Raw genomic sequence first — 14,879 nt, 5'->3', positions numbered from 1 at the left:
AACAGAACAAAATGCAGCCAAGATCCAAAGAAGAGCTTTGAATGTCCTTCAAGAAGCCTGGAGAACTATTCCTGAAGACTACTTAAAGCTGCCTAAGAGAGTTCAGGCTGTGCTGATACCTAAAGATGGTCATACCAAATATAGATTTTCAAGATCTTTAAAATTGCTCAGATTTTGTTTTTGCCTTATATACTGTATTTCCCAATATGTTTACAAATGTTTCAATAGATCGCTGCACCTATTTCCTTTTTTCCTCTCACAATATAGAAAAATGAGGTGTGATTAAAATTTTTTTGCACAATATGCATATAATACTATGTGTGTTGTTTCATATACAATTTTGGACTTGATGAATGTTAGAAAATATTGAGATTGGTTTTCAAACAGGTCTGTTGTCTTTTATAATAAGATTTTGATGTTTCCCTGACACAAAATAGGGGGATTAAAAAAAAAATGCTAACAGGAAAAAAAAAAAAATGCTATTGGAGTCACATAACACCAAAATGTTATTCAAACTTCTGTGTCAGTATTCATCCAGAAATTCACAATTGGCATCCCTAGTCACAACCTCATTGAAAAGCTTGGAGCTTGTGATAGTTCTTGATGCATTTCTACCCTTAGTTGTTGGGGTGTGACACCTTTAGTTTATTCTGTGAAGAAGCCACAGAATCGCTATAGAAAAGCGTCACCTATATAGTGACATAGCAGAAATTGCTGTGAAATGATTTGTAAGCAAAAAAAAAAAATCCCACTAATGCATAAAATCTAAAAATATTAAACAAAATATCCAGATGTGGACTGAAAAGCAGGGTTGATCAGATGAATACGTAAACACAATAAAGGATGCTGCTTTAAGAACTTAGGATGACAGTGAATTTGCCTGCCCTCGACCCCTTGACAGCTCTCTCTTGCTTCTCTTATGCAATAAAGGCTGGTCACCTCTCATTTTAGCCTGGATTTTTGAGTGTCCCCGAGGATCGAGAACTGTGCTCCAGGCAGCACATGGGGAGGTTTAAATAACAGTGTCTCCTGCCATCATCTACAATCTCTTGTCTATTTCACTGCATAAAGACAAGGCCTTTGTACTTTTCCCCTCGACGATGCACCAGGCTCTTTCCTGACTTCCAAAATAGGCTGTGTTATACTTGTCAGTCAAATGGAGGCCAGTGTTGGTTTATTTCAGATTCCATGATGAAATCAGTAGAAACTGTTACTTCATAAATATCATCTGTCTACAGTACCTGATTCAGCTTTCACTTTCCATTTGTGGTAGCAAGATTGGTTTGGGGATGTGGGAATTGATTTAATTTCTAATGTTAGATCAGTGTAGTGTAGTAACCATTCAGATTAAAGTGCATTTGATTGTTTTTGTTCTTTTTATGAAGCATAATTTATATATATATATTTTTTCTTTTTTTTTGCTGAAACCTGTGCTACAGCACAAATCCTAATTAGTGGGGTTAATATGATGAAACTGTAAGGTTATATAACACCATTAAAAGACAATTATTGTTCAAAGGACAATGACAAAAACATATCCCTCCCCAGGCTCTTACCACTGGCAGTATCCCAGGCTTCATTGATGTGGTAATGAACCTAAATTCTCCTGCACTGTTGGAAGACAACCTCATTTGGCAGGCCAAAACAGCAGGGAAGAAGTTAGTCTTCTATGGGGATGATACCTGGGTGCGCCTCTTCCCAAAACACTTCATGGAATATGACGGCACAACTTCTTTTTTTGTATCTGACTACACTGAGGTATGTATGAGTTAACCTGTTGGGGTCTGGCAGTATAAAAGTCATGTCATTAATATTCTGCTAATATTAAAAAAAGAATTTAAGCACCTGGCTGTTGATGCCGTATATTAATCTTAAAAATAATACATAAAAATGATCCAAATGAAGCAAGGGATGAAAGCAGCCGATCAGCCAAGGAGGCAAAGATCTGAGATCACATCAAAACTGCTCATTTCTTAGCTCCATATGCCTTAGCTGCAATGTTCTGTGGGACTGTTTGCAATCTGTTCTTGTTCATACTAGGATTTTGGTGGTTCTGAGCTCATTACCTGATAAGAGGGATGTTTATTTATCAAGGGTATCAAAGGTTTGGGCACATTTCCTTTGAGCTCAAATTTAATTTGGTGTGGAGCTGAATTTTGAATGAAATAAGCCTAAATTAAATATCACTTCTAAATGAAATATCTAAATAAGTGCACCCCTTCTTTCCAGGTTGACAACAATGTAACCCGTCACCTTGATAGCACCTTAAAGAGAGATGACTGGGACATTTTGATCCTCCACTACCTAGGCCTGGACCACATTGGTCATATCAGCGGACCATATAGTTCACTCATCCAACCCAAACTGATGGAGATGGACGACATCCTGAAGAAGATCCACAGTGCTCTAATTTCAAAGGTAATTTATTTTCTTAATCTCTGCTCTAATGTACATCATCTGCATTCTCTGTTAAAGTTTAGAAAACAATTTATTTCTGTTTCTATTGGTTTAGAATGTAAGCTTTTTTGCAAAGATTTCTTTTATACAAGACCTTATTATTTTTATCCCAAGTCCCCTAATTATAGCTAAATAATATAATTTACTAACTAGTCTCAACGCTGGTTTTCAGATAGTTTTGTTGGGTATTTATGCATGAATTCCAACAGAACCAAAGGCAGCCAGAAATTGGCAACCCTTTTAGAATCCAGGGGAGTGCCCCCAAGACTTTGTCATGATCCACATTCTCCACTACGCTAAAGTGAAAACAGCCTGGTTGGTCTCCAGGTGAGAGCAGTTGAACCCTTTCAGTCTACTAAAGGTGTGCTTGGCTCATGTAAACATCTTTGGCTATACATGACCCATAGACATGTGAAATGTCAAGAACTGGTTTTAAAATTATGACTAATGTTGCTTTTTTTTTTCAGAAACAACCAAAACTTAACAAAAGTAGTTAATTAAAAAAAACTCAAAAACATGGCCAGAATATTAAATACCAAATCAACTAAGCAGCACTAAAGTAAAGCACTTGAACTCAGTTTAGCAAACTGATAACCCAACGTGTCACTGGGTTCAAATATCCTGGACTAGCTTCCAATTGCCACAGACTGGCTCAAGGTAAATAATAAGGAGGGAGTCTACACAAGAGGTGTACTTAATTGCAATAGAATTTATTAAAGACAAACTTTAAAAAACAAACAAAACAGGCACACTCACAAAAAAAGACCAACTTAAGATGATATTAGTTGCAAAAGAGAGTGAGACAATAATAAAAGAAAGTTATACTACTATATATAATGTGTGTGTAAGATTGGATGAAGGATGGAGTATTGGACTATGAATGCTGCTGCTTATTGTTAATGCAGTGAGATCTATTTTAAAGATAAGTTTTACTGGCTTGGCTTTAGATTTGTGTGTGAAGCTAATTGTACTGATTTGCTTTGCAAGACTGAATTCAGTTTAGCTATTGCTTGTCAACATCTGTTTTTCTCTATTGAAATTCATAAAATTACTCTTTTTTTTCGTGGTTGTTATAGTAGTAGTGTCATTATAAAGTAAAGACAGGGAAATATGCAAATATGAAGTAATGACTAGTTAATATATTAATATGATGCTATCTGAATTTTTAACACTATCAGTTTTGGGGTAGGCATTTAATTACACAGAGAATTTGCACAGTATCCAACATTTATTATGTTATCTGTTGCAGGAACCGTCAGAGATTTAATAAACTGTTAAGCTTTTGTTATCTTTAATTTTGTCTTTGATCAGTGTGCAGGTCTTGTGCCTTTGTTTTTTTTTTTTTTTTCTTTTTTTTCCTTTGGCATAGTCGGGCAGCTGTGCATGCATATTGTCTTTGCACTGTGTGTGTGTGTGTGTGTGTGTTGCTAATGGCATTTTCTTGCTGTCATTCAGCTTGTAGTTTGTATTTAGATTGTCAAGTCATGTCTACATGAGACTACAGCCTCCCTCTTTGTTCCCTTTCCTTTTTGTATACTTGGAATGGCAGAGAGAAGAGAAGCCAGGTGCACATAACCTTTTAAGCTTTCTTTTCGAGATGTTAAAGCAAGATTTCCCCATATCCCAAAGTTGTTAATTCTGTCTTATTAAATGCTGTCTGTCCAGGCTCATGGCGACATCTCTATATTGTGGGCAGCCTCACATGTGCTCCCAGTGAACTCTTTGAATGAAACCTGTTTGAAAGTCTTGCTTCACTCACATTAATGGAAGTCGTGCCTGTTCTTTTTCTTCAGAAGCACTATGACCTAAATATAGACACAGCCCAGTGGGGTCCCGCAGGATATCTTAGACGCTCCTACCAAACAGCATTTCCTCTGATCAGCACATGCTTCTAATATATCCGGGTGTTTATGAACCTGTTGTATCAGGATGTTTCACCACACACGTAAGCTGGGTGTTGTTCGCTGCTGCTGCATCTTGACGCTCTTAAAGGGATGGTGATTTGAGGTAGGGGAGTGAACAGGAGTGTAGCATACAAATGGCAGTCCTCAAAGTTCCATTTGTAATGTGAAGCGAGAGGCTTATTTCGTTGAGCTCAAATTAGGGGCAGCGAAATTCTTTACCTGCAGCGCGGACCAACGCAACACACTCCATTAAAACATGATTGGAAAGCAGGACCTCCTGGTCATAAAGACCTCAGTAAGACCTTTGTGTTAATGGAGCGCTCATGGCCTCGGTCTTCTCTACTTGATATTTCAGATTTTAAGGTTGGTTTCTACTTTTGCTGTTTGAAGTATAAAACTTCTTAAATCTGACCTGCAGAACAAGCAAGTAATCTGAGGCCTGTACGAGAGACAAATGAAATAAAGAGTTCTACCTGCAAATAGTTTTGTGTCTATTTCAGTTTTCTTTCATAAATTCAGATAGAAACCTTGAATAATGTTGTTTTGATGAGCTATATCTCTCCAGTATTATACTATATATGAACACTATATATGAAATGTAGAGTTTACTGCAGGGGTTTCTTTTCTTTCCTGTTCTTATAAATACTAAAAACAGTACAGAGGGTTTACATTAAAGTGCAAACTGCTGGTTACACTCAAGAACAAGAAGGCCGGATTAGACCAGAAAACATCTAAAAGAGCCTGCACAGCTCTGGAAAAAAATTCTTTGGGCAGATAAAACCAAGATTTTACCAGAATGATGAGAAGAGAAAAGTATGAAGAAGGAAATAAACAGCTCATTATCCAAAGCACACCACGTCATCTGTCAAATGTGGAGGCAATGCTATGGAATGAGCATGTACTGTATGGCTGCCAGTGGAACCAGGCTCCAGAAAAGGCTTTGCACAGCATCTCAACAGAGGAAAAACAGTATTTGCTGATGTTCATGGGTTCTACACCTCAGACAGTTATTGGCCAGAAGGATTTTTTTTTTTTTTATCCAAGTATTAAAAAAATTCTTTTATTAAAAATTGTTAGTTTGTCCAGTTAAACTGACCCCCTGAAAACGTGGAACAGTGTATAAGAATGCTTGTAATCCCTAAACAGTTACTGCTACATTTTTTTGTTAAACTCACTGAATTAAAGCAGAAACTGTGTACTTCAATAGCAAACTCCAAATGAATCCAAATTCACTGTGGTGGTATAGAGAGGTAACATTACAAAAACAGTATCTTTGTCCAGATACTTACAGTTGTAACTGTATAACAGTCAGCTACAACTTTAAAACCACCTGACTAACATTGTGTTGTGCATTGCGAGAACCTTTTGGGGCAGCTCTGACTTTTTTGGGGGTGCACATGGGACCTCTGTGGGTGTGGAGTTGTCTGTCACTGAAACGTGGGCAGTGGATGCTTTGGAAGCTGGAGTGGCATTCCCATGGGACTGGGTGTTTTTTTTTCTGTAACCTTCAGATGAATGCGAGGACCACAGGTTTCCCAGCAGATCTGATATGTATCTTCATGTTGTTGAATTGTCACTGTTGAGGCTGCTTTGGTCAAGTGTGCTTTAGTGGCAGAAGTTTGATGATTGAACATTTCTTTGGGCAGCTATTTTATCTGTATTCTGCCACAGGTTGATGAGCATCTCACTGAATATTTACTAAAGATCATCATCATACAAATGTGATCATTTTATTTAGTTATTCATTTGCATCCATAAAATAGAATCAAAGTACAATTTCATGTCTTATTTAGTTCTATGAGTTATTTAGTTGAGCTTTTCACCCACCTCCTAACAGCTAAAATACCCCTGGGCTGAGAATCACTGATTTACCAGATACCAAAAAAACATGATTTCAGAGTAAAGTGAAACTTTTTTTTTCCCTGGCTTGCTCATGGAGAACACGAGCAAGTGTCTGATTCAGCACTGTGTATTGGCTTAAAAAAGGTTTGTTATGAAGTGTGAAAAACGTCTCCCAGAAGAGGTCCGCTTCGTGCTTTCATCCAGGAGAAAACTCTGACTTATCTTAAACAGAAAAGAGGCTCACTCAGCGTGTGGCTAGGTGGTGTTTAGTACCGGTTGTGAGGATTTTTCTTTTTTTGGGAGGCGGGTGGGGGCGGGGGGGGTCCCTTGTGTCCAGTGCCATTCTATAACAAGAGGTAAAATCTGGAGCAGAGGATAGTCTTTTGCTGCTGCTGCTGTGCTGAGTAACTAATATAATTGTTCAGCAAAGCACAAAGGCACAGTTCAGCACAGGCTTCCACCTGCGGTATTGGCTCAGACCATTCTTCATTTTTTTTTATGTAAAAGTCTTGAGTGTATCGGAAAGTTTGAGCACTCTTGTTCAATAGCTCCATCTACAAAACACTCACATTTTCTGCTCCTCTGCTTGGATAGTCATGTTACCGTAAGACAGTGGTTCCCAAACTCAAGAGTGCTGCGGCCCACTTAAAAACCAGAACCCCCACACCGTTTGTGAAATTTTCTTCATTCTCATCAAAATACAAGATAAGTGATGGATTTCCTTGAATATTTGATTCAAAAAACATAAACAACACAGGCTGTTGAAAAATTGCTAGTACTGTCCAGTCATATGTAAAGTACTGATGCCAATATGTGACCCAGTCGCCACTGGGACGCAAACTTCAACACAAGAACAGTAAATTTAGGTCAGATTAATGAGTAATATCACAAACTAACCACCTCATATTGTCAGTTTTTTATTCAATTCAGTTCAATATGTGGCCCCCTACAGTACCTTTTAGCCCTGGAGGGGGCCGCAGCCCATACTTTGGGAACGACTGCCCTAAACTAATAGTTTATCTGACTCGTCTTGGCAGGGTTTATCCCAGCTACCTCAGCAGTCATTACTTTTTCTGTCTTTTAGGCTCTGTATTGTATTCAATGTATTGTTTAATGGCTTACAATTTTCAATCTTAAATAATAAAATATGGCCTTTGATTTTGTGTGTGATACAACATTAGGACTGAAGTGTCTTTTGGTAATATGTGGTAGCATGTCTGTCTGGCTTTTGTTTTGTTAACATCTGTAGTCATGTTTTTAAACCAGCCCCCACTGCTGTGACTCACAAGGGTTTCCCTGTTGAATTCATTGTCAGTGGAAGATTCTTGTGAGTCTAGTTGAAAGGGAATTACTTAAGAAAAAACCAAGCTTGATCAAAGTCTGTCATCCTCAACATACTATTCACCCTCTGTGTTTATTTATTATCTGGGCTGGAGTCTGGAGATGGTATGAAACTGCCTCAAAGTGTTTATGATTTTCTTAGAAGTAATTATTTAATGCCTTTCTTTTTTGCTGCTGTCAAATGTCTCCATCATAATAAAATGAAAAGATATCTGAAGAAGTAATCCATTACCACAGCAGCTGTTATATTAAGCAATTGTTGTGTTTTCCTGACTTGATGTATTGTTTTTATTTTGTTAGCTGACACAAGATGCATTTAGCTCCAGGCCTGAATAAATCACATCTTAGAGCTTGAAGATTTGCCTTCCATATGCAGTGGGGGGGGGTCATTAACCTTAAGGTTTGCTTCTCTCAGGAAAGTGAGGGATCCTTGCCCTACCTGCTGGTGCTGTGTGGAGACCACGGCATGTCGGAGACTGGCAGCCACGGAGGCTCTTCGGAGCCAGAAGTCAATACACCTCTGGTTCTCATAAGTCCAGCCTTCAAAAGAAAAGGTAAATGTTCTAATGTTTAGTGCTTAGTGGGTACCTCTGATACTCCTAGTTTTCTGTCAGATACACTCACTTTATTAGGTCCATCTTACTAGTACTAGTTTGGACCTCGTTTTGCCTTCTGAACTGCCTTATTTAGGTCCATATTGATACGCCATTTCTGCAGATTTGTCAGCTGCATACCCATGACGCAAATCTCTGATTCCACCACATTCCATTGGTGCTCTATTGGATTGAGATCTGGAGATGGGGTATACTCATGCTGGAAGCAATCCTTAGAAGATGGCTACACTGTGGTTATAAAGGAATGGATGTGGTCAGCAACAATAATTGGGAGGGTTGTGGCACTTAAATGATAAGCAGTTAGTACTAAGGGACCCGAACTGTGCCAAGAAAATCCCCACATGAGTATACTCCACTGTTTGATTCTACTTTGTGAATGTTACAGCAGAAATTGAGATTCTGACCAGGCAATGTTTTTCCAATCTTCTGTTGCCCAATTTTGGTGAGCCTGGTGTGGCCTTCTGCTGCTATAATCCATTCAAGGTTTGACATGTTGTGCATTCAGAGATGCTCTTCTGCAAACCTTGGTTGTAATGAGTGGTTACTTGAATTACTGTGGCCTTCCTATCAGGTCGAAGCAGCCTGGCCGTTCTCCTCTGGCATCAACGGGGGGGATTTCTCCCAGAGAGCTGCCACTTACTGGATATTTTCTCTTTTTCAGACCATTCTCTGTAAATCCTGGAGATGGTTGTGTGGCAAAATCATAGCAGATCAGCAGTTTCTGAAATACTCAAGCCAGCCTGTTTGGCACCAGCAATCATGCCACATTCAAAGTCACTTAAACTTCAGGCTGCACTTAATGCTCAGTTTACTTATTTATTACTGTGGTGCAAACTAACAAACAAGATTACCCATCAGCCACTGTGCCTCACCAAAAAAAGGAACTTGCAAATGAGTGTATGTGTGTCTAAGTATTGCCATTTTAACTAACAATGTACTATAATTATATGTAATTTCTGAATAAGTGAATATAATCTGCATAACTAATCTATTTAGGAATTACAGTGTACAGCCTTTAAATAAGTCAGATCACATTCATTAACAAATTAAATTTTATAAGTATATGTTTTGTAACAGTGGTTTTTGTTCTAGTGCATATATTTTCTTTCAGTGGGCCAGTTTCAAATTTCAGCCAGGTATCTGAGGTGTTCACATTAGCAGGGTAATGCGCAGAGAAAATGATGTCAATCTTAGTTATGTTACCAGATGTTATAAATGGATTAGATCTGAATCACAGCTAATCTGCTGGAGTCCAAGAATGGAAAGTATGGATCTGAAAGTGATGAGAATAGATGATATTTAAAGGATACAGGTGGAAGCAGACTTGCCATTAACTTGAAGAGCTTGTGTGATTTTTGTGATGACTCTGCCAGCTGTTACATCCTTTCTTGAGTTTGAGTTCTCACACATAACGCTTCATTAGTGTGAGGAACAGTGTCATCATTGCACACAGAGGCCTGTGAGCAGAACTTTATTTTGAATGTGTTTAAGTGTGAAAGTATCATTGTGATAATTGCTTCTTTCTCAGCCAAGTCTATTTTTGGAACCTTGGCACTGATTTTTTTTTTTCTTTTATAAACCATTCACCTTAATGAATCATTAACAGTTAAGTTCAATTGCTACAGTGTGTGTATGGTTTTGCTTGTACTTTATGCCTCCTGCTGTGCCTGCAGCTTGAATGACTCGTTTGTTTGTTTGTTTTTCACCACCAGAGGTTTGTTGTTTAGATTCTAAAAATCTTACCAGCCACAGAAAGTTCATAAGTACATTTCAAATTGTGTGTTTACTTCAGTGAACATGAATGAATTCCTGAACTCATTCATGAACTGGTGATCATAAATTTTTAACTCTGCTATTAACTAAGTAAAATTCAACACAAAACAAAAAGCCAAACAGGTTGGTCTGTTCAACGCTCCTCAGTGAAAACATTAAATATGCATGACTAGATAAGCACAATCAAAAAATATCTTGAGGACTTTTGCTGTCAGTGTTTGTAGATTGTTGGCAGATATACAGTATTGAGCCCTTTTGATTGACAGTGATCAAACCAACCAACTGTAGTTGCCACTGATTTAACTTCCTGTGTGATACAAGAAGTTTGGATTTCAGTTTTGGTGAGTGAAATTCTGGTAATTTATTAGTCTTTTAGGGTTCTAGCGAGAAAACCTCAGCAAGGCACAGTGCACAGGCCGGGCGATCAACCGCTGGCTAGATCCCAGGTCTTTTACCTGGAACTAATTAGCAAATATGTTTGTTTGTGTGTTGCACCCCTATAGTTTATTGCTAACCAAGCTTGGTAGATTTAGATGATAACTAAGCAGTCTTCCTCTTATCCAGATATGGTCGTTTTTGGATTCAAATAATTAACATGGTGGCCAAAATACTGAGACTTCAAAATGTGGAGTACAAAAACAATGATGGCTGTGTCCTTCTTTTGTATACAGTCTGTGTCTCAAGCAGCCCAGCAGTCCTTTCTAGTAATAAATGGATAACAGAAACCTTCTCATTGTTCCTGGAAGTAGGGACATTTTTATTTGATGTTGAATCACCTAGCTAAATAGTGAGGAAATTGAAGTCTATTTAATGTTCTGTACTTTGAGTTCTTTCTTATTTAATTCTGTACAGCACAGACTTGTTACTGATACCACCTTAGATATAAATATATCAACATGGAAGTGTTTTCTATTTTAATGCACCTGTTGGTGCAATCTTCATTAGCAGAACTTTATTTTGAACATTGTGAGAATGATGGGTCATTAGTTGAGAGCTCGTCTGCTTGCTGTTTTCATTAGAACGTGCTGCGGTGGATCAGAGTTCACTGCCGGCTGAGTACACTTCACTTTTTAATCTGAATGCATCACTGAGAAAATAACCCTCTCACCACAGATTGGCAGCATATTTAATTGACGTTGCTTGGAGGACCGCATGAGACGATGTTGCTTTAATCAGACACTGTGGGCATCAGAAATCGTATGGTTATTGTTTACCTCTAATCGTCCTCCTTGTTTTTTGCTAAAAAAAAAAAAAAGTATTTTGTCATTTGGACTTCTCTTGGATTTCTGCTCAGATTTTAACACAGAAAGAAGGTTTTTTTTTTTTTAAATTCTCCTGAAAGTGGAAAGTTATGTTTGCTCACCTCAAATTTAGGTGAATTTGTGACATGACAGAAAAACAGAGAAACTGGTCTGACAGCTCAAATAAAAAAAGGCATGGTGTGGAAACTTGAAGTCTGTGTTACAGATGGAGTTTATTTTGAAAGGAGCTTCCCTAAAAGAGACATGTTATATCCTCTAGGGAAACTTTTCCAATGAAACGTAATTGCATGTTAATAGATACTGTAAGCAGGAAGAGATTTAGATTTTGGATTTTTCATCATTCATAATATATTTTAGCAGATCATTGTTATACAGTTTGGTCTGCAATCTATTGTAAACTCTGTATTTCCATTCAAGGCGGCATCTCTATGTTTCAGACTTAAAAACGATAGCTTACCTCCTCGATTTGGTTAGATGATGTGAAGGGTTTTTCTTAACCAAGGAACTAATTCTATCATCATCCATGTTAGTTGTTTTCTCTGGTCTTTCAGGGCTTTTGGTGTTGCCGAGCTGGCCAGTGCATTCATTCTTTTTAAGAAGGCCAGCCTAATGCGTACACTGACATCTCTGTAGACCTATTGAGAGTTCCAGGGAACAACTACCAAATACAAGTTCAACACTGTAAATCAACTCCAGATCTCTTATCTGCCTAATATGTGATGAACAGGCCTGTCCTGACCAGGAAGCTGCTGTCTGTCAATTGTCAAATTATTTTTGAGCCTCTGAAAATGGGAGAATGTGTATACAAATGGCTGTAATTTATAAACAGTTATTATTTTTGATAAATCCCCTTGAATTAAAGGTGAAAGTCTGCACTTCAGTCACATCTTGGTTATTTGATTTAAAATTCAAAATGGTGGTGTTACAGAAGCCACATTACAAAAAAAAAAAAAAAAAATGTGTCAGTGTCCAAATACTTTTGCAACTGCATATCTGAATATATCATATACAGAGAATACATAAGGTGGTAACTCTTCTGCTTCAAAACACACAACAATGGTGCAACCACATCAGTGACTGAAGCAGCAATGCTGTGATGCAGTGATTGGGGGGGGGAAAAACAAGAAAGGTATACTTGTCTGTGTTGCATTAGACGTCCAGCTAGTATATGTGAGTCCCTCTCTTTGAAACTGTTGGCCTTCAATGTTTTTATAAAGAGATAAAATATAATATAAAATATAAGTAAAAATGAGACAGAGTGCCAGAGTTCAGCTGGTGTCCTTTAAATAAAATTAGTTGGTTTAATTTTACTCTTTTCATTTCACCTCATGCTGAAGTTTACTTCTGCAGTTTGCTTCTCTCCTTTGCTTGTTGTTTCACCGTGTATGTGTTTGTTTCATCCTCAGTGGAATGGAGTAGACTCAGCATCCATTGGCTTACTGCACAATATTGCATCCATTCAGTGGATTCTACAGTTTTAGCATGGGCTGCTGGTTGTTGGATTATAGACTATGTAACAGATGGATGTAGCTTACTGGTCTGAAAAGCGAAGTAGTTGCTTCAATTGTTCCCCTTAAAGTTGAGTGATGTGTGGTATCTGCCCACAATGCATTTGCAGGGTTTTTTTCACCTGTAGTCACTTGAAGTCACTGAGTGTCATTGACTTTCTGTGGTCTCTGTTTGCCACGTCGCTGCAAATTACTTCCCGTGTGGGTGCAGCTTTACATCAAAAAGAAGGACAAAGCAGGATATGGTTTATTGTGGGCCTACCTTGTGACTGACAAGTTGCCACCCCATGAACGTGCAGTGTCCATCATTTTCTTAGTCAGCTTTGATTGACCTCTCACGTCCTGTTTCAAAAAGATGAAAAGGCTTAAGATTGATGACATCATGGTAGCTATGTCCATCTTTTATATACAGTCTGTATGCAGGATCTCTTTCTCTCTCTTTTTTTTAATTGGCTCTAATGTATATACAACCTTTCTGGTTGTAAATGAAATGGAGAGGCAATGGGGAGATGTGGCCGACACACACATTTGTTTTGGTCTGACGTGCTGGTGCTTCAGTGTGACATTCAGAGGTTCTGAATTTTCCCTTTTCAGAAACATAAGAATGGTTACGGCTGTATTTATATATTATAAAGTCAGATATTAGATTTTACATTGAATTTCTGCCTGCTGCAGATTTCTCAATTATGACTCAGCGTTCAGCATCTGTAACCTTTAACTGAGTTATGACACGTCTATTGTATTCTGTGGGAATCGCTGTTTTCTGTGTAAGCCAGAAATTACACTACAAACCAAGCAGGTACTGTTCTAAATACGTTTCATGTAGGCTTCTACTTACTAATTGTCAGAGAACAAAAAGCAACATTGTAAAATTAGAATGTGTGGTTTTATACACAGTTAATGCAGGATTAACATTTGATAAAGTGGATTAATTCTGTCCAGCAGGTTTGTAAATACTCACTTTTGAAAATTAGACTCTATCAACTTTACTCATTAGTGTACTTACACCAGCTAAAACCATAACTTATATTACTTTTTAGACATTTATTGCTAACCGATTTAAATAAGCCTGATATCCTTGATAACTTTGGCATTATCCCAAATAGCTGTGAGCTTAATAGAGTAAAGCCCTTGTCTTGTTACGAAATGGATAATTCTCAGGCTTATTTCATTGTGTCCAATTATAAAATTAGCTCATAGCTGTGGGGTTTGTATCATGCTTCAGTATGTGGCTGGCTCTCTTCCCCACACAATGTGAATTGCGTTGTTCATTTTCGAATATATCATACACCAGTTTAGTTCAGTATTAGAATCTGAAAACTTCACTCAAATGACAGTCTGGGAAAAGACTCCCACTCGCTGTTTGTATGCTTGAAAGCTCTTTGTAGGAAGCCAAGTTTCAGCTTAAAAGTGTCTGACAAACTTCGAAAAATGAAAACCACAAATCAAAACAACTTTATTCATTTGTTCAGTTTTTTTGTTTCTGTTTTAGCCTTCTGTTTATACTGATCTACAAACAGGATGTCACTAATGTTCTCTGCCTTAATGCATGATGAGTCAGTTGCTGATAAATGTTGTAGACCTTCCTCACAGTCTGTATATGCAGTATTTTCTTATGCTGAGGGTAAAAAGAGAAAGAAGACGGTTGGGACTAGAGTGAGATATATGAGTAAAATATATTCACTGACTTCCAAGTAATTCAAACTGTCATTATTTCTTTGCTGTTAGTGTTTGTGTTTGGTTTATAACTTTAGGAGAAGAACTTAAAATTTGTCTTGATGATTGTTGTGAAATCCTTTGAGACTCTCTCCAGGAAAATTGAGCCATTTCCCTGTGTCGATCATAGAAATAGTTTTTGTCTGTCAATCATGATGGAAGAAATAGCTTTTTTTTTTTTATTAAACAAATAAATATGAATTTTGGTACTCACTCATCGAGGACTGATGTAGCACAATTATGATTAGTTATTTGACTCATACTTGAAAGCTTTTCCATGTCTTGTACCCAACAGTACATGTTTTAAAGGGAAAAGTGATACATACAGAAAGGGGTGGACATTTTAGGTTTTTTGTACATGTATTTTTTCAAGAATAATAGCTCCGTACCACTAGATTAAAAATACTTAAGCAACCTCCCTGCAACTAGGAAAAACTGGTAGTTGCTCAGCGATTGCATTGA

At 37.7% G+C, this 14,879-nt stretch overlaps 1 protein-coding gene across 1 annotated transcript in view; it reads left to right on the top strand.

Annotated features, from left to right (window-relative positions):
• pigg (phosphatidylinositol glycan anchor biosynthesis class G (EMM blood group)) overlaps positions 1-14,879 on the top strand; it is an 89,327-nt gene that overhangs the window by 9,000 nt on the left and 65,448 nt on the right. The window contains exons 3-5 of the mRNA XM_030738611.1: positions 1,549-1,758; positions 2,230-2,418; positions 7,960-8,098. Of these exons, the coding sequence (XP_030594471.1) occupies positions 1,549-1,758; positions 2,230-2,418; positions 7,960-8,098 (538 nt within the window). The remainder of the gene's footprint in view (positions 1-1,548; positions 1,759-2,229; positions 2,419-7,959; positions 8,099-14,879) is intronic.

Source organism: Archocentrus centrarchus, chromosome 10 (genome assembly GCF_007364275.1).
Source record: "Archocentrus centrarchus isolate MPI-CPG fArcCen1 chromosome 10, fArcCen1, whole genome shotgun sequence".
NCBI classification, from domain to species: Eukaryota; Metazoa; Chordata; class Actinopteri; order Cichliformes; family Cichlidae; genus Archocentrus; species Archocentrus centrarchus.
Note: the sequence above shows the minus strand (reverse complement) of the source record. Positions and strands in the feature narration are given on the sequence as shown.